Consider the following 18,186-nt stretch of genomic DNA (forward strand, 5'->3'; position numbering starts at 1 on the left):
GTCTATGGATTGGTCAAAATCTTTTCGAATTTAAAAAGAAGATTTTGCAGAGGTGTGAGCAGGTCAGTGATTACAATCGGTCTCAATTATCTTTCTTCAAAGTCCCAAGTCAAGTCATAAACCTAAAACTTTGAACTCAAAGTCAATTTCAAATTATGACTTGACTCAGGCTTGGCTGTCTCTACTTGGGAATTGACTCAGGACTTACCTGACTTGACTTGGGACTTGACCTGGGACGAGAGGGTAAAGACTTGAAACTGAGTTGTGACTTAGAAGGGAATGACTTGGTCCCACCTATGTAATTATGTTAAAAAATGCTATCTATTTCATCCATCCATCCATTTTCTTTTGCCGCCTAACCCAGCTGTCAATGGGCAGGAGATGAACTGTCTGCCAGCCAATCACAGGACACACGGAGGCAAACAACCGCACTCACAATCACACCTAGGGGCAATTTAGAGTGTCCAATTAATGTTGCACGTCTTTGGGATGTGGGAGGAAACCGAAGTGCCTGGAGGAAACCCACGCAGGCGCGGGGAGAACATGCAAATTCCACACAGGGAGGTCTGGGACCTCAGAACTGTGACGTCGACGCTTTACCAGCGTAACCACTGTGTAGGTATCTATTTCTATTTTAAATACATTTTGTGGGTTCTCCACTAGTTTTTGATGTTTATAATTTCTAATGTCAAGAAGTACATACAGTTGCTCATTTTGTGTTCTGTAATCAAAATGAAAATGGAAATGGCAATTTCATTTTTCAAATTTTTTTTGTCTGTTTATATTTCTTCTAGAAATATGATTGTACTGATCATTGCGACCTTTATGGTCATGTTAAGAGTGCTATGACATTTTCAATTTGACTTAGTCATCACAGTCAAAATGAGAGCAGAATGACGAGTTTGCAGGAATATCATATTCCATCGTTTAATTAGAACTTTCACAGCACCCACTGTGCTGTGAATATAAAGAGCTCCTGACGTGTTCTTTTACCACGTTTGATTTGCAGATCCTGAGATTAACATACTGTACAATTTGAGAGGAAGACGGCTCCTTACGGCTAATCAAGTAAATGCAAAGTCACCAGACTGCATTGAAGTAATTTTAACACCCTTTCCCACTCTCCCTCAGGGGTGTGTTGGTTTGTGGTGCACTGGCTAAGGAAGTGCACGTAATGCGAGTTATGATGAGAAGTATTTAACATATATGTAACATGGTGGAAATGACATCTTTGTGTATGTCATTGGAGGACACTGATAATTGTCCATGCAGCCACTTAAATGAATTAATGCAAGTACTTTAACACAACACATTAGGACAACAAGATTACCAAACACCCATCCATCCATGCTTGGCCTCATTAGGTTTACAGGTGAACTATGGACCAATAAAATAATGCATTATTAAGGTAAGGCATTAATTCTACGCTAAATAATTTTAGCAACTCATTGCTTACAGACTAAAAGACACTCATACCAATGAAGCACATTGAAGTATGTAATGTATACAAAATAAGCATATTTCAGAATGATGTGGGCGGCACGGTGGATCAGCTGTTAAAGCGATGGGTTAACAGTTCTGAGGACCAGGTTTCAAATCCCTTCCCCACCTGTGTGGACTTTGCATGTTCTCCCCGTGGCTGCGTGGGTTTTCTCCGGGCACTCCAGTTTTTTCCCACATCCCAAAAACATGCAACATTAATTGGACACTCTAAATAGCCCCTAGGTGTGATTGTCAGGGCGGCTGTTTGTCTCGATGTGGCCTGCGATTGGCTGGCAACCAGTGTACCCTGTCTCCTCCCTGTTGACAGCTGGGATAGGGCTCCAGCACTACTGTGATCCTTGTGAGGATAAGCGGCAAAGAAATGGATGGATGGATAGAATGATGTGTGAGAGGATTTTTAATGGTATACTGATTGAGAGCATTTCGGTAGTTTTGCTGAGAGCCTCTCAGTTGTGAATGTTCAGTGTTTGAGTAGTATTGGTGAAAGTATTTCACTAGTGTGTTTGAGTGTTTCAGTTCTATATGTGCTCCAGTAGTGATTGTTTTTCAATTGGGTGTGTGAGTGTTTAGTAGTGTATTTGACTTTTTCAGTACTGTGCGTGGGCGTTTCAGAAGTGCGTATGAGAGGATTATAGTAGAGTGTGAGAGCATTTCAGCAGTTCGTAATTATTGTTTCAGGAGAAATGTAGGAAAATGGTTCTGTGCTGTGAGAGTGTTTCAGTCGTGTGTGAGCATTTCATAGTCATAGTATGTGAGAGCATTTCCATTATGCATGAGTGACAGCAATTCTCTATATGAATGTATTTCAGAAGCACGTGTGAGAGAATTTATCAGTGAATCTCAGCGGACAAGGAGAGAACCAACTTTTCACATTCACAGCGTTGCATAAGCTACTTTGAGTCTTCAATGAATCCAGTTAGCATCCTTTTGGAATGCGGGAGGAAACTGGAGTAACTTGAGAAAACCTGGCCCATTACAAATGATCCCATCCCATCTTCAACCCTGCTTATCCTGGTTAGGGTCATGGTGCGCTGGCGCTGATCCCAGCTGAGTCTGAGTGAAAGGCAGACTACACCATGGACTGGTTGCCAGTCAGTTGCGGGGCACATTTAGACACCTTGGATGAGTTTGAACTGGACCCACGTTGCCTGCAACCAAAGTCAGTTGAGTCTACCACTACGCCATCAGTGACTACTCCATTACAAAATAAAAGTCTAAAAAAAAATCGATTAAATAGACTGCCTCCTCTCTCCGTACAGGAACTCAAAATCAAGCCATTTGTTCTCAACATGGAGCTGAATTTATATTAGCAGGAATTAAATGAGGCTTGAATTTTCTGAAGCTGCCATGCCCGAGGGGCTCACATGTGGGTGCAGCTGCTTAACCTCCTCTAGTCCTTGCAATGTCTTTTGCCTAGAAGCATGTAGATTTATAGAAAGACTGCAAAAAAAAAAAAAATATATACAATATTTTTTATCCATCTGTGTGCTTTTATTGTCAACATTTGTATTTTATCACAGTGCCATCACATTATATATACAATATATATGAGATGAACATAGATGCAATATGCAGTTGAATGGGAACTAAAGCCCCAAAAATGAACATGCTATTGACAGTGGGTACAAAAATGATTCAGACCCCCTTAAATTTTTATTTTGTAGGCATTTGCTAAAATCATTTAAATTCATTTACTTCCTACATATAGGGTGCTCTGTGTACTGTATATTGTACACAGAGCACCCTATATAGACAGAATTGTTGAGATTTTTGCAGATTTATTAAAAAAAAGCAAAACTGCCTGCGATTGGCTGGCAATAAGTTCAGGGTGTACCCTGCCTCCTGCTGCCTGCCTGCCCATTGAAAGCTGGGTTAGGCTCCAGCACCCCCGCGACCCTTGTGAGGATGAGCGGCTAAGAAAATGGATGGATGGATGGATGGATGGATGGATGGATGGATGGATGGATGGATGGATGGATGGATGGATGGATGGATGGATGGATGGATGACTGGTTGCATTCGAAGAAAAGATTGATGGGGCCAAGTATAGGGATGAGCTGGACAGAAACCTCCATAGCGCTCAGGACCTTCCAACAAGACAATGACCCATAGCGCATAGCTAAAGTAACATAGGCTTGGCTTTAGAACAACTGCTTGACTCCTCTTGACTTAAACTCAATTGAGCATCTCCGGAGGGACCTGAATATGGCTGTCCACCAACATTCACCGTCCAACCTGACAGAACTGAAGAGATCTGCATGGAGGACTGGCAGATGATCCCCAAATCCAGGTGTGAAAAACTTGTTGCATCGTTCCCAAAAATAAATCGTGGCTGTATTAGCTCAAAAAGGTGCTTCTACTAAATACTGAGCAAAGGGTCTCTTTGTATCCTAATGGCTGTGTGTCATTTCAGTTTTTTAAATAAATCTCCAATAATGTCAACAATTCTGTTCAATATAAGGTGGTGCCTTGTACATTTAATGAGGGGAAGGAGATCTTGAATGATTTTAGCAAATGCTGGAATATAACTGAAACTGTTCAGGGGGTCTGTTTACCAAAGTAATTACTAGGTAATAGATGATGTAGCAATCCTTTGAGGTCTTATTTTTCCTGCATATCAGCACAGAATGATAGCAGTGGAACTGATGACCGACTATAAATAAACAAACAAGATCAAATAATGTAGTATTTGGAAAAATAAAGCAAAAAAAGAAATCCAGTATTGCAAATGGCACAAAATGAGAGTAAATGACAATCATTGTGAGCGGTGGACTGTTCATAATGGCCATGTTGGTGCATCACTTTCTCTGTGTGTAGATTTCCAAAATCCTCATCAGCAACTCTGCCTCCTGTCACACAAATGTGGGGGCAAACACATACAAATTAAAATTCAAAAGTATAATCCTAAAAACACTGCAAAATTCAAATGAAAAAAAAAAACAACAAAACTAGTGATGGAATGGATACAGTACACACACACACACAAAAAAAAATATCAGAGGGGAAAAAAGAAAAAAAATGCCGGGGGAAAAGGTACTGAAAGCAAGAGAAGTACCAAAAATACAAGAATAAAACACACAAATATCATGGGAAAATACATGATTAAGTACAAAATACAAAACATATTACATCAATAGACACAAAAATGTTTGAGAAGAAAGTTAAAAGAAAAACATAACCAGAAGCAGAAAAATGAAAACAAATATTAGGAAAAAAGAAGCCAAAAGAAAGTAAATGTATTAAAAATACATTTCAAGAGTGAGAGAGAGCGAGAGAGCAATTATTGGTTAGAAACTGAATGTTTTAGTAAAAATAAAAGAAAATTGGTAATAAATATTTAGAAAAAAAATATCTGAAAAAACTCCAGATTTTAGCAAAATTTAAAAAAATGTGTAATGAATATTTGGAATACTGATTAAAAAAAACGTAATTATGAGGCAAAATACAAAAACTTTCAGATAATAATATCAAAAATTTGGTTAACAACCTTTTACAATTTCACTTAAAACAGCCAAACCTAACCTGAGTTTTTAAGCGGCTCTCTTGTGATTCAATCTGTGCTTGCATGGCCACCCGCAGGAAGTCCTGGAAAATCTCACTGAGGCTATTGGGTCCCTGCGGTTGGGAGACCTCCAAGCCCCCCACACCCTGGTCCTCACTGGAGGAGAGCAGCGGGGTATCCACCACACTCTTCTTGCCCATGAAATGCCCTTGAGAAAATAAGAATAATCAATCAATAGACTATAATAGAGGCCCTGTAGCTCAGTGGTTAGAGCACTGGTTTGATAAACCAGGGGTTGTGGGTTCGTATCCCACTGGGGCCTCCACGCCCTGAGAAGGGTTGTGTCAGGAAGGGCATCCGGCGTAAAAATTGTGCCAAACATATGTGCGTTCATCTGAGATGACACGCTGTGGCGACCCCGAAAGGGACAAGCCGAAAGAAACTTACTTACTTACTTACTTACTTTTTAATCAATAGACTATAATCAAAACAGTCATTTGTTTGGTGTAGTATTGCCCTCATTTGGGTCACAGGTGAGCTGGAGCCTATCCTGAGTTGGACCAAGAGGTGTGCTACACTCTGGACTCATCACCAGTTAATCACAGGGCAGATTTAATTCTGACCTATGCCAAAAGTTCAATTTAGGAACGTGTCAATAACAAAATGCATGCTACTTTTCTCTGTTACAATAACAAAATCATAAGCCATCCATCCATTTTCTGAACCGGCTTGCGGGACTGCTGGAGCCTATCCCAGCTGTCTATGGGCAGGAGGCGGGGTACACCCTGAACTGGTTACCAGCTAATCGCCGGGCACATGAAAACAACCATTCATACTCACATTCACAAGCAATTTAGACTCTCAAATGAATGCGCTTTTTTGGGATCCCTGGAAAAAATCCACCCAGGCACAAGGAAAACATGCAAACTCCACACAGGTGAGGCAGGGATTTGAACCGCGGTCCTCAGAACTGTGAGGCTGATGTTCTAATCCGTGATCACCATTCCACCCACCATAAGGTATTTTTTTTCCATCATTTACAATAGTAATAAGTAGATAGTACAATAGTAATAAATTTAGCATGAGGTATTTTTTTTAGGAATGAATGTTTTATTTTTATTACTATAAGCTTACTATAATAGCTGAACGGAATTTTTTTTTGTCCATCAGTATCCTGACACCTGTTTCTTTAATAATAAATTATCCAATATTTTTTAAAAATCAACTGCAAACTGTGTAATGTTAAAGTAAAATGAATAGTAATGCAAAACACGTTTCATTTATTAAAACAAAAAAGATCTTGACACCAATAGTAAATGTTATAGTCCAGGACATGAGTTTTTTGTAGGGAAAGTATGTTGATTTATCTAAATAATACATCTGGGACCAAATGATATAATAACACCTAAATGATTAATTAAAAAATACACAAAATTCAAATTTCAATGTGAGCGTTTTTCTCAATATTGCCAGTAAACATTACAGTACAGGACATGAGTTTAAAAAAAAGAAAGCAAACTACAAAAGTAATTGACCTAATATTACATTCACATTAATCACCATGAACTTTACATTAACTTGGCTCCTATTAAAAAAAAAAAAAAACAACAAAAAAAAACTTCCTCTTTAATGAAAACCTTACCTGTTGCCCAAAGGTTCCCTCTGGGATTCAGTTTAATTTTGGCCACTTTGTTCCTCAGCTCGGTGAGGTCAAAGCTCACTGCTGTGCTGATCGAAGCCAGAGAGAAGAAGACGAGGCAAGTGAATACGCCACAGCGGCACATGGTCTTCCCCGTCAGAGCCTTCATGGTGCGTGCAGCGACTGTGAGCCTTCAAAGATGGAGCGGCCATCCTACTTTTATAAGCGGATCCTGGCCTGGCCCCACCCCCTCCTCTTATGTTGATGTTTTACTCACCGTGACGTGAATGAATTTTACAAACAATATCATTACCTTACAAGCCACCCTTGTACAACCATCAACAGCACCACAAGAGGCAAGCGAGGACAACCACTGATTTGTGGACAAGTTCATTGAAAAGTGACTTTTTAGTGTTTGTAAACACATAGTTGGGACCCCTGAGTGTATCTGCCAATCAATAAGTAAAAGCAAATGGTTTTTTTTTCCTGCCTCATTTTGACAATTTGCCTCTAGTTAACTGACCGTGCTCCGATGATAGAGCGTGTTCTGATCCTTGTACCACATTTCACATTTGACAAGGCCCTAACTGTCCATTTTGAATCATCACATTACATCTAATAATGGACTATTTGGTTTTCAGTGAACCTGACAAGGCGGAGCGGTGGTTCAGCTGGAAAAGCGTTGGCCTCATAGTTCTGAGGTCCCGGGTTCAATCCCGGACCTACCTGTGTGGAGTTTGCATGTTCTTCCTGTGCCTGCGTGCGTTTTCTCTGGGCACTCCGGTTTCCTCCTACATCCCAAAAACATACAACATTAATTGGACACTCTGAATTGCCCCTAGGTGTGATTGTGAGTGCAGCTGTTTGTCCCTATGTGCCCTGCGATTGGCTGGCAACCAGTTCAGGGTGTATCCCGCCTCCTGCCCGTTGAAAACTGGGATAGGCTCCAGCACTTATGTGACCATCGTGAGGATAAGCGGCTAAGAAAATGGATGGATGAACCTGACATGTTAGTTTTTTTAGATGGCAAAAAAGGAAGCGGGGATGCTGGTGAAAAGCTACAGGAACACAGGGAGAACATGAGAGCCAAGATTTGAACCGAGAATCTTTCTGCTGTCAGGCAGAAATGTACTGTGCTCCTGCTATGAAATAAATTAGACTGCATTTATCCATCCATCCATTTTATTTGCCACTTATCCTCACAAGGGTCATAGGGAGTGCTGGAGCCTATCCCAGCTATCAACGGGCAGGAGGCAGGGTACACCCTGAACTGGTTGCCAGCCAATCGCAGGGCACATAGAGAGAAACAGCCGCACTCACAATCACACCTAAGGGAAATTTAGAGTGTCCTATTAATGTTGCATTTTTTGGAATGTGGGAGGAAATCAGAGTGCCCGGAGGAAACCCACGCAGGCACGGCGAGAACATGCAAACTCCACACAGGGAGGCCTGTGGTCGAACCCGGGTCCTCAGAACTGTGAGGCCAATGCTTTACCAGCTGATCCAGCGTGCCACCACACTACATTTAAAAAATTATATATTTATATGAGATACAAAAAAAAAGCACTGTACATGAAATAAAATCATGCAAACACTGAGACCGCATGCAAACTGCATGTAGATTAAAACCACAAACCTCACAACTTTGAAGGGGAACTGCCAACCACTTACACACACATACAGATAAGGCACCATAGACCTGGGACATGCATATTTAAAACACCACGATATCACTCCAAACTACAATAATAAACATGTTGAAAGTGCCCAGTTATGTCCACTAATGGGTGGCATCCATGGCTAATTTGTGCCCTCCCTTCATGAGCGTTGGAGGCCAGGATCTCTGACTGGTCGTGACAATGAGCCGCATGACATTCGAGTGGTCGCAACACGCCGCTCTCATCGGCGCGCTGGTGTTCTGAGGACACGAGAAGTCGCGGAGACACACACCGAGCGACTCTTTGTGTTGCATTGGCATGCTTCAGCCGTGTGTATCTTGCTCTTTTAATAACCTTTGCTATTTTCACACAAAAACACACACACACACACACACACAGTGATGAATGTCAGCCCATTTAAAAGACTGTGAAAATCCATCTGGTCATCTTTGCCGACAGGTTCACAGTTTCAATGAACAGCTTATCTTCATTTATTTTTGAAAGTGTGATGATGCTGTTGATATATATATATTAAAAAAAAAAAAAAAAAAAAATATATATATATATATATTTTTTTTAAGGGGGCCCACGAGAAAGTATCTCTCGACGAAAGTGTAAAGGTCACTTGAGATGTTGGCCCCTGGGGTTATTTGACATCACACTATTACTCTGGGGAACGTAGATAAAAAGGAAAACACAAACAATAGAAAACAGTGTAGGAGGACATCTGCTAATCAATTTAACCGCAATCACAAGGGCTTCAAATCATTGGGAGTGGATCTCGGCCATTTGAGAAAATGGTCTCATGTCAACACTTGAAGTTGACACGTACAGTATTCTGATTCGCGCCGAAGCAAAAACCAAGTTGAGCCATAATCAACACGTAAGATTTACTTAAAATATGTTCATGATAACTTACGTTAGTGGATCAAAACCTTTTATTATCCCCATAAGACACTCATTTGAAGTACCTCAAGCACAATATTTATAAGCTATTGTTTAAAAAAGTTCAGTTGGCTACGATGTAATACACTATATTTTTTAATGCATTTAGCAAATTTTAAAATCACTTACACCTCATGATGACAAAAATGCTGCAGTTTAAGCAAAATCCATCCATCCATTTTCTTCACCGCGTATCCTCACGACGGTCGCAGGGAGTGCCGGAGCCTATCCCGGCTGTCAATGGGCATGAGGTGGGGTACACCCTGAACTAGTTGCCAGCCAATCGCAAGGCACATAGAGACAAACAGCCGCACTTACAATCACACCTAGGGGCAATTTTGAGTATCCAATTAATATTGTATGTTTTTGGGATGTGGGAAGAAACCGGAGTGCCCAGAGAAAACCCACGCAAGGCACAGGGAGAACATGTAAACTCCACACAGGCGGGGTCGGGATCGAACCCGGTTCCTCAGAACTATGAGGCCAATGCTTTACGATGGCGCACCGTGACGCCTAGTTTAAGCTAAATATTTTTTAAAAAATATTGTTTTAAAAAGTATTTTCAGTAAAAACCAACGCTCTATACCGATTTCCGAAGATTGTTTTGTCGGTAACTATGAGGGACATACGCAAGTTCAAAATTTATTCTCCAGCAACATGAGTTTCACCGTTTAAAAACTCTTCATACCACAAATGATATGATGGAATGAATGTGAGATATTTTGAAACAAAATAAAATAGAGCTACCAGAAATTAAAAAAAATACATTCGATTTTAAACCGTTTCCAATTAGGACAAACGATTTTTTTATTTTTACAAATTACAGGATTCTACTCAAAGCTCCCGAGAAAAGGATTTTTTTTTTTTTTGTCAAGCTCTTCCATAAAATGACATTGACAGTCTTTCATAATGCTTTATCAGGTTCATAACTATTTTTTAGCAACATACACAGAGCAAAAATATAAATGCAACACTTTTGGTTTTTGCTCCCATTCTTTGTGAGCTGGATTTCCTTTACAGGGTTGATCAGGTTGTTGATTGTGGCCTGTGGAACATTGGGCCTCTCCTCTTCAGTGGCTGTGCAAAATTGTTGGATATTGGCAGGACCCTTAACACTGTGTGGGATATGCTGATCCAGAGCATCACAAATACGCTCAATGAGTGACATGTGCGCGGAGTATGTTGGCCATGTAAGAACTGGGATGTGTTCAGCTTCCAGGAATTGCATAGATCCTTGCAACGTGGGGCCGTGCATTATCATGCTCCAATATAAGGTGATGGTCACGGCTCAACGGGCATCAGGATCTCGTGACGGTATCTCTGTCCATTCCGATTGCCATCAATAAAATGCACCTGTTTGTTGCTCATATCATACAGCTGCCCAAAGCATCACACCACCGCCACCATAGGCCACTCGATCCACAATTTTGACATGAGCAAACCACTCACCCATAGTGTGAACAGTGAAAACCGGGTATTCATCTATGAAGAAAACACCTCCACGACGAACCACAGAAACCCCGGACGACGAGCGTTCAGATGAGCTTCCCTGAGAGGGACAGTTTCTGACAGCTTGTGAAGAAATTCTTTGGTTATGCAAACTGATTATTGGAAATGGTCCGGGTGGTTGTCTGAGACGATCTTGGAGGTGAAAATGTTGGATGTGGAGGTCCTGGAAATGGTGTGGTTAGATGTGGTCTGCGTTTGTGAGGCTGGTTGGATGAAGTGCCAAATTGTGGACATTCCTGCAGTTAACATGCCAATTCTGCTGTGTGATAAAACTGCACATTTCAGATGGGCCTTTTATTGTGGCCAGCCTACGGTACACGGTAAACAAAAATTATGCTGTCCAATCAGCATCTTGATATGCCACACTTGTGATCTGGGATGGATTATCTCAACAAAGGAGAAATGCTCTGTAAACCATATTTTAGGGAAATGGCCTTCTGTGTATGTAGAAAAGTTTTAGTTTTTGGAGTCTAGCTCACAAAAAAATGGGAGCAAAGACAAATATTTATATTTTTGTTCAGTGAATTACATTCAGCGCAAGCTTAATTCACAACTATTTCCCAAAAACTTGGAAAAAAAAACTTCATCTTGGGTGGTAACCAGATTCCATATTTAATATTCATATTTATACAGTGCCACCAGAAAGTATTCTCATCCATTCACATTTTTGTATGTTAGACCAATTGTAGCCGATTTTTTTCTTTAAAAAAAAATCTACATAAAATACCCTATGACTGAAATATTTACAGTTGTGCAAATTTATTGAAAATGTAACCATAACAGGTATATGAGTAAACACCCTCAGATTAACATTTCATTGAAGCACCTTTGGCCGAAATCACGGCCTCAAGTCTTCTCGGGTATGCTTCTATGAACTTGTCACACAAGTTTTGGGGCATTTTCTCATATTCCTGCCTGCAGATCTGCTCAAGATCACTCATGTCAGATGGGCAGCGGCGGTGGACATTCATTTTTTGGTCTTTCCAGAAATGCTGGGATTGGATTATATTTAGCAGATCTCATTTTAGTCCATGTGGACATGCACAGTGCCTGCAGCAGATAAACAACTACACAACATGCTGCTGCCACCATCATGCTTCACAGTAGTGCTGGTTACCCAGTGCCCCTTCTCTCGATAGGACTCTTGCCATTCGGGCCAAAAAGTTCTATTTTGGTCTGACAGACAGATCTTGGAAGGTGGTAAACAACTTCAAACACCGTTCTTTTCTAGACCTTCAATGCTGCTGAACTTCTAATTATATTCAAATCACCAGAAAAGGTGTGAAAGCAAAATACGAAAAAGGTGTGGGGTGTGAAGTTTCTGGTGGTGCTGTCGTTGTAAAATACTTAAAAATACTTCACCTGTTTTTTTTTTTTCAGACAATAAGTAGACAAGAAAAACAGTGCTTAAACCACGTTTAAGAATGCGCCACTTGAAAATAATATAATAGCCTTGTTCCCTCACAAAAATATTTTTAAAGCTATTCCCATTTCTACAAAATGCCTTAACAAATGGTACAAAAAGAAAAGTTGGACAGAGTGTAACTTCATTGCTGTGTTGAAGGCGTCATGACTTGAGGTTTGGATTTTTTTGTCCCGGCTTTCCTGTACGCAGATTTCACTCCCGGTGGACCAGCACGAACAAACCCAACATGAAGAGAACGGCATACTGCGCAAGGACACGAGAGACACATTAGAAGGTTGCACTGATACATTAAATTGGCGAATAAATGGTAAAGCCTACTTTGAACTTCGGGTAGTCGTTCATGAGGATGGTGACGATTCCAATATATGGCACAAACCTGGACAAAAGACAACAGACTAGTCAGCTCCACAGTCCAGTACCATAATTCCTGGCCTCCAGAGCGCACCTGGTTATAATTCTCACCGTCATTTGTAAAGGAAATACCATTTGGTACATACATACAGAGTTTAACGCTAACACAGCGCTAGCGCCGCGCTAAATCTAGTGCTAACACTAGCACCGCGCAGCGCTAACAAGCCCGGTAAAAGTCACTTCTTTGGCACATATATTCATTCCACCGGTCTCATTCTTACCTTTACCGCTCGATTGCCCCCCTTGCGGCCGTTAGAAAAAAAAAAATGCACAAATTAGCCGCTTCACCGCATAAACCGGAGGGTTGAAAGTATGTGAAAAACGTTGTAGCTTGTAGTCTGGAAATTAAGGTACATTCATTCATTTGTAATACATTTATGTCGTCTTTTGTCAGGTCAAATTGGGGGAAAAAACTAAGTTTGACTTATTTCACTTGTTAATGAACAATAAGTTACTTGGCATCTTGAAAAAAAAAAAAAACAAAAAAGGTCGTGACTTGTTCTATATCAGTGGTGAAAACTCCACTTGAGATGAAAGCCTTTCAGCCTTTTATGGTGTACTAGGCTTTAGGGAATTCTTAAGAGGCTGAAAAAAATGGGAAAGCAAGGTCAGTCAGGCTCGTGGGGAGGTGAACGCGTGACGTGAAGCAAACCTTCAGTGTCAGCGACTCTTGATTTGCCTCCCGCGTATGAGGGAAAACATGCATGAAGAGGATGAATCTATCCTTAATCCACATCTTGTTTGATGGAAACATCTGAGGATACGGACGCTTAATCCCCAAATCGAGTGAAGGACTCAAATTGACACTTTGTGATGTTGACCTTGCAATGAATTGCTGCTACAGTGGAAGCATCGACACATGATACGGAATATGAACAAAATGCAGAGATTTACTTCCTTTTCACAAAATGAAATGTTATGGTCAGTGATTGCAACAAATGAATATGCCCAGGAAGTTAAATGGCACATATTAGCATTAGTATAACAAGCATCAAGCAGAGGTGCCAGATGTTATGTAACATTGGTATTTTAAGGAAATCCCTGAATGCTGATTTGCTGTGAAGAAATCAATTTTGGGAGCAAACATTAGAATGGAAGACATTCAAGACCACAGATAATGTCTCTCGATCTGTCTCCCCCTACTTAATCCAGGACATGTACACGCCCATCTGAAGTTTGCTATAGAGCATTTTGATGGTCCAGAGGAGGACTGCGAAATGACAAATGGTCAGATGAAAGCAATTTGGTAAAAACCCAACTTGCTTGGAGGAGGAAGAATGCTGACTTGCAGCTCCAAAAAACATCATACAGACTGAAGCACGAGGGTGGAAGCATCATGCTTTAGGACTCCTTTTCTGCAAAGGGAATGGGATGACTGATCCGTTTAGAGGAAAGAATGAATGGGGCCATGTATCATGATATTTGCAAACCTCCATCCATCAGTTAGCGCATTGAAGATGAAACGTAGCTGGGTCTTTCAACAACAATAATCCCAAACATAGGAATGAGTGGTTTCTTAAGAACCATTTCAAGGTCCTGGTGTGGCCCAGCCAGTCTCTCGATCAAAACCCCACAGAAAATCTTTGGAGGGAATTGAAAGCCTGTGTTGCCCAAAGGCAGCCTCAAAACATCACTGCTCTCGAGGAGCTCTGCAAAGGGCAAAATATCAGCAACAGCGAGTGGAAAATCTTGTTAAAGACAGGAAAGGTTTGACCTCTGTAATTGCCAACAAATGGTACATAAAGTATTGAGGTGAACTTTTGTTATTTACAAACTAACTACTTTTTTGCCCCATTGTAGGTCTGTCTGGAACCACATTATCGAGAGTAACCGACTTTGAACAACAAATAAGCCAATTAATACGTATCTGAGCATATCAAAATAATTCATGGCCTTACAAGACGCTCTCTGAACTGGAAATGAACCAATACGTCACTGGAGACGTCATCTGAGAACAGGGCCGGGGTAAAAGTGTTATTAATAGTGCAATAAGTCTGCGGTACATTTTTTTTTATTCATTTTCCATTCTGCTTATCCTCACTACCGTTGCGGGGGTGTTGGAGCCTATCCTAGCAGATTTTGGGTGAGAGGTGGGGAACATCCTGAACTTCTCACCAGCCAATTGCAGGTGGGAGTACAATAGTCATGCACAAATGAGCAAAGAAGAATCAACTACGGTGAGTGACTGTAGTATTGTACGACTTCCCAGTGGAGAAAATATGCAAACCTAAAGGAGTACCAAAATGAATTGAATTGTAGCATTACATCATGATCCACAAACTGATTCTTTACATTGTATTCAATTATGTTGTTGCTCTACGTTTCTAAGATGATCATTTTCCTTGCTAAAAAATTGTGGAACCAGAAGAGTGAAACTTCATTGTGATTCATTTCAATGGGGAAATATGGTTTGAGACAAGTTTAGAGTAACAGCCATGGTCATGCAACAAATTAAACTCTTACCTAAAGGCACCACACAATTTGCATTATTTTAGACAGTAAATACCCTTGTGGTGCCACTGTCCTGTATTTTTACTTTCATATTTATGAGTAGTATTAATCTCATTTTAGTACCACATTTCCTTAAATTTTGGTTAAGAGTAAACAATACTATGTGATTTAATAATTGATTGACTCAAAGTCTATATAATAGACATGTTAAAATCTATGCTTTGTGGTGGAAAACGACTTAAAATACTGTACGTAAAAATGTGAAAAAAACATGTAAAATTTTGTTACCCCCGCGCTCGTCCCACGACGTCCTTCTTTTCGAGCCAATGTTGTCCCTGCTTGTACAGACCTCGGTCATCCACAGCGTTATTGTCCCCTTTGGTCAAAAACTTAATGTCTCCATTTTCCCTAGAAAGACAAATGCTCAGTTTAAGTCCCTTGACTTTAGCAAGAGTCATCAGCAGTCGTCATTTAGTCTTACTTTTCGTGAACCTTTAAAACTCTGTGAACAATTGGGATCTCTCGGCCTTCTATCCTGAAGACAACGATCTCGCCCACTCGGATGGGGTCCTCAACACGGTTGGTGAGAAAGAGGAGGTCTCCTCTGTGGAAAGCTGGCTCCATGCTACCACTGAAATTAGGTGAAAAAATGCCCTTCGTCACCAATTATGTTCATTATCTGCATGGAGAGAATTTCTAAGCACAGTCAAGGTGTTGACGGGATCCGGATTAGTGGCCCCAACACAGCATCACTGCTTTTTACAGATGACGTGGTTAAAAACCATGAAATTCAACTCTCACACAGACACACCTGAGAACAACAACGATGGGACTCTCACTGCCTGTGACCACCATGAGACCCTTCCAGATCATCAGAGCCGAGGAAACTATCATGCCAAAGTTCAGCACCTGGTAATAGAGCTGCAACAGAAATGCACAGTTAGTATTTTTGGGGGTATTATAAACAACTATGAAAAACATTACACATTTTGGTGCATTCAGATTGGTGCACTACATGCCCTATGAGCTCCATGAGCTGTAATGTGTGTGTGTGTGGGGGGGGGTTCCACCACAATGTAATTTCATATTATGTCTCAGAAGATCATACCAAAATATTGGGCCCAGTATGTCAAATTAAACAACCAAAGGGGCTCCCTATCTTAGTGTTGGCAAAGTTCAAAGCGCTGATAGGACTGTTACATGAATGTGACTGCAAACGTGCAGCATTTCTAGGTCTGTTTTCTCATGCAGCTTGGGACCATATACCTTGAGTCTAACGTTTCCATAAATTCACTGGTTTTGCAACATTTTCCTTTCCCGTCATATGAAAGTTAATGCGAAAATGTTTCTCAGTGGGAATTCACTTAGTAGGCGCTATTTTTGTGGTCGCTGAAGCAGTCGCCAAACACAGCGACCAAATCACTAGGTTGTCGCCACTGTGTGTATTTTCATAAAATAACTCACTAAAATAGCATAAATGTGCCGCCCATCAGTATGATTCAGTACACGCTCCCCAGTTTTGTTTACCTTTGTGTGTTTTTCGGTCATCTCTAGACTCAAGTACACAAGAAATGACTAGCTAACCATGAGAGAGTCTTCTCTGTATTTTTTTTTTTGACAACTCTAATCAATTCGCTGAATCTTTTACCCCAGTTACTCATCGGCACTTTCTACGGCCTCAAAGACGGTGGAGAGCCTTGTGAGCCGGTACACAAGTTCAACATCAACTGGTGCTTCCGTCGATTCATCTCGCGAACCTACACTCCCTAGGCAACAAAATGGATGAACTTCAACTTCTTCAGGTCCCCAGTTGATGCACTGCAGTTTGCCTATGCAGATAACAGGTCTGTGGAAGATGCCGTCAACATGGGTCTGCACTTCATCCTTGAACATCTCGACAGTGAGGGAACCTATGCGAGGATCCTGTTCTTGCGTTTAACACCATCATCCCTGAACTCCTCTCCTCCAAGCTTCTCCAGCTCAGCATCTCGCCTGCCATCTGCCAGTGTATCTAACCGTTCCTGACGGGCAGAACACAGCAGGTAAGGTTTGGGGGGCACCTCATCTACGTGCACTATCAGCACCGGGGCACCCCAAGATTTTGTCCTCTCCACGTTATTAAAATCTGAATATTTTTTCCCCTAAATTACTCTTGCATTTTTTTTAAAATACAATGATAAATGTAATTGTGTATGTGTAAATACTCATTTGTTGCGGTGACAACATTTCCTTAATCGCACGAATAAAGCTACCAACTGGAAATCTTAAAGATAAACATGTTAAACATGCATAATTCCCATGGCATTTAGGATTGCGCTTGATACGAATGTTTGATTACGAAGGGTGTTAGAATGGGGGTGGGTTTTCCTGAATAACTCGAAAATAGTTGCCAACCTCATGGTACTCTCCATTTAAACGATTCAATTGTGGTCCGAACAACTTCTGCTCCCAGTAGTGCAGTAAGTGACAAGCTAGCTGGTGCACTAACCGGCTCTGCAACTCCACGTAAGTTTCACGGCAGTATTGTACATTTCACTTGCTATAAAAGCACCGAGATTTGTGTGTAGTTTTGTTTGTTTAACGTGTTGTGCCGCGGCTAGCGACCGTTAGCCCGGACTGTGCTCCCTAACCCTGCACAAAGTATGAAAGTGACGCCGTTCCACCCACCTGCCGCTTGTTCATGCGACGCACGTCGTCAAGGAAATCAAATGATAACATCTTGGGAAATTTTGCGAGCGTAAAAAACACCGAAATTCACATAAAAACGTGTTGAGAAGGCGAGCATATGGATGCAGCGACAGGCGGTCGAAAAGCTCGCATCCTGTCTTCGTCTTCCGGGTGCGGGTTACAACCGGAAGTCCCGCCTACTCGCGCACCCTGCGTTGAGTTGTCACTTCAGGATACGAGGATGCTCGACAGACGCTGTTACCGCCAAACGCGCAACAGTCAAACGTTCACGTGTATTCAAATTTAGCTTTCTTGTCATTATTATTCTAAATATAAGTCAAATCTCGGACCCATTTATTTCATTTGTATGCTTTTTGAATCTTTTACTGCATACAGTTTGTAACTTAACATCTCTTGTCATGAGTATAAATTGCTATTCATTTTCATTTTTTTACCCTTCCCAGGTTGTAAAGCA

The 18,186-nt window shown here is 41.1% G+C and overlaps 2 protein-coding genes and 1 long non-coding RNA gene across 3 annotated transcripts in view; 1 reads left to right on the forward strand and 2 right to left on the reverse strand.

The window, feature by feature from the left end:
* Positions 1 to 4,301: 4,301 nt before the first annotated feature.
* On the reverse strand, positions 4,302 to 6,813 carry nmbb (neuromedin Bb). The gene is made up of 3 exons (XM_061815322.1): positions 6,648 to 6,813; positions 5,026 to 5,213; positions 4,302 to 4,352 (listed from the first exon to the last, which is right to left on the reverse strand). The coding sequence occupies exons 1-3, from the start codon at positions 6,811 to 6,813 to the stop codon at positions 4,302 to 4,304; spliced, it is 405 nt and encodes a 134-aa protein (XP_061671306.1).
* Positions 6,814 to 12,157: 5,344 nt separating this feature from the next.
* sec11a (SEC11 homolog A, signal peptidase complex subunit) lies at positions 12,158 to 17,919 on the reverse strand. The gene is made up of 6 exons (XM_061814492.1): positions 17,712 to 17,919; positions 15,856 to 15,965; positions 15,526 to 15,675; positions 15,333 to 15,452; positions 12,501 to 12,558; positions 12,158 to 12,425 (listed from the first exon to the last, which is right to left on the reverse strand). Exons 1-6 carry the CDS (start codon positions 17,760 to 17,762, stop codon positions 12,375 to 12,377), a joined length of 540 nt encoding a protein of 179 aa, XP_061670476.1. The 5' UTR covers positions 17,763 to 17,919; the 3' UTR covers positions 12,158 to 12,374.
* The window catches only part of LOC133498077 (uncharacterized), a 29,954-nt gene continuing 29,163 nt past the window's right edge, over positions 17,396 to 18,186 (forward strand). Inside the window, exon 1 of the long non-coding RNA XR_009794181.1 lies at positions 17,396 to 17,549. This is a non-coding gene — a long non-coding RNA (uncharacterized LOC133498077). The remainder of the gene's footprint in view (positions 17,550 to 18,186) is intronic.

Source organism: Syngnathoides biaculeatus, chromosome 3, assembly GCF_019802595.1.
Source record: "Syngnathoides biaculeatus isolate LvHL_M chromosome 3, ASM1980259v1, whole genome shotgun sequence".
Classification (NCBI taxonomy): Eukaryota; Metazoa; Chordata; class Actinopteri; order Syngnathiformes; family Syngnathidae; genus Syngnathoides; species Syngnathoides biaculeatus.

Excerpts from the sequence above, each read along its gene's own strand:
- nmbb (XM_061815322.1), bottom strand. The coding sequence starts at position 6,813 with ATGAAGGCTCTGACGGGGAAGACCATGTGCCGCTGTGGCGTATTCACT. Across the intron at positions 5,214-6,647 it reads AGGGAACCTTTGGGCAACAG|GGCATTTCATGGGCAAGAAG; the intron begins GTAAGGTTTTCA and ends TATTTTCTCAAG. Across the intron at positions 4,353-5,025 it reads AGAGCCGCTTAAAAACTCAG|GAGGCAGAGTTGCTGATGAG; the intron begins GTTAGGTTTGGC and ends TTTGTGTGACAG.
- sec11a (XM_061814492.1), bottom strand. The coding sequence starts at position 17,762 with ATGTTATCATTTGATTTCCTTGACGACGTGCGTCGCATGAACAAGCGG. Across the intron at positions 15,676-15,855 it reads CCCATCGTTGTTGTTCTCAG|TGGTAGCATGGAGCCAGCTT; the intron begins GTGTGTCTGTGT and ends ACCTAATTTCAG. Across the intron at positions 12,559-15,332 it reads GTCGTGGGACGAGCGCGGGG|GTTTGTGCCATATATTGGAA; the intron begins GTAACAAAATTT and ends TCTTTTGTCCAG.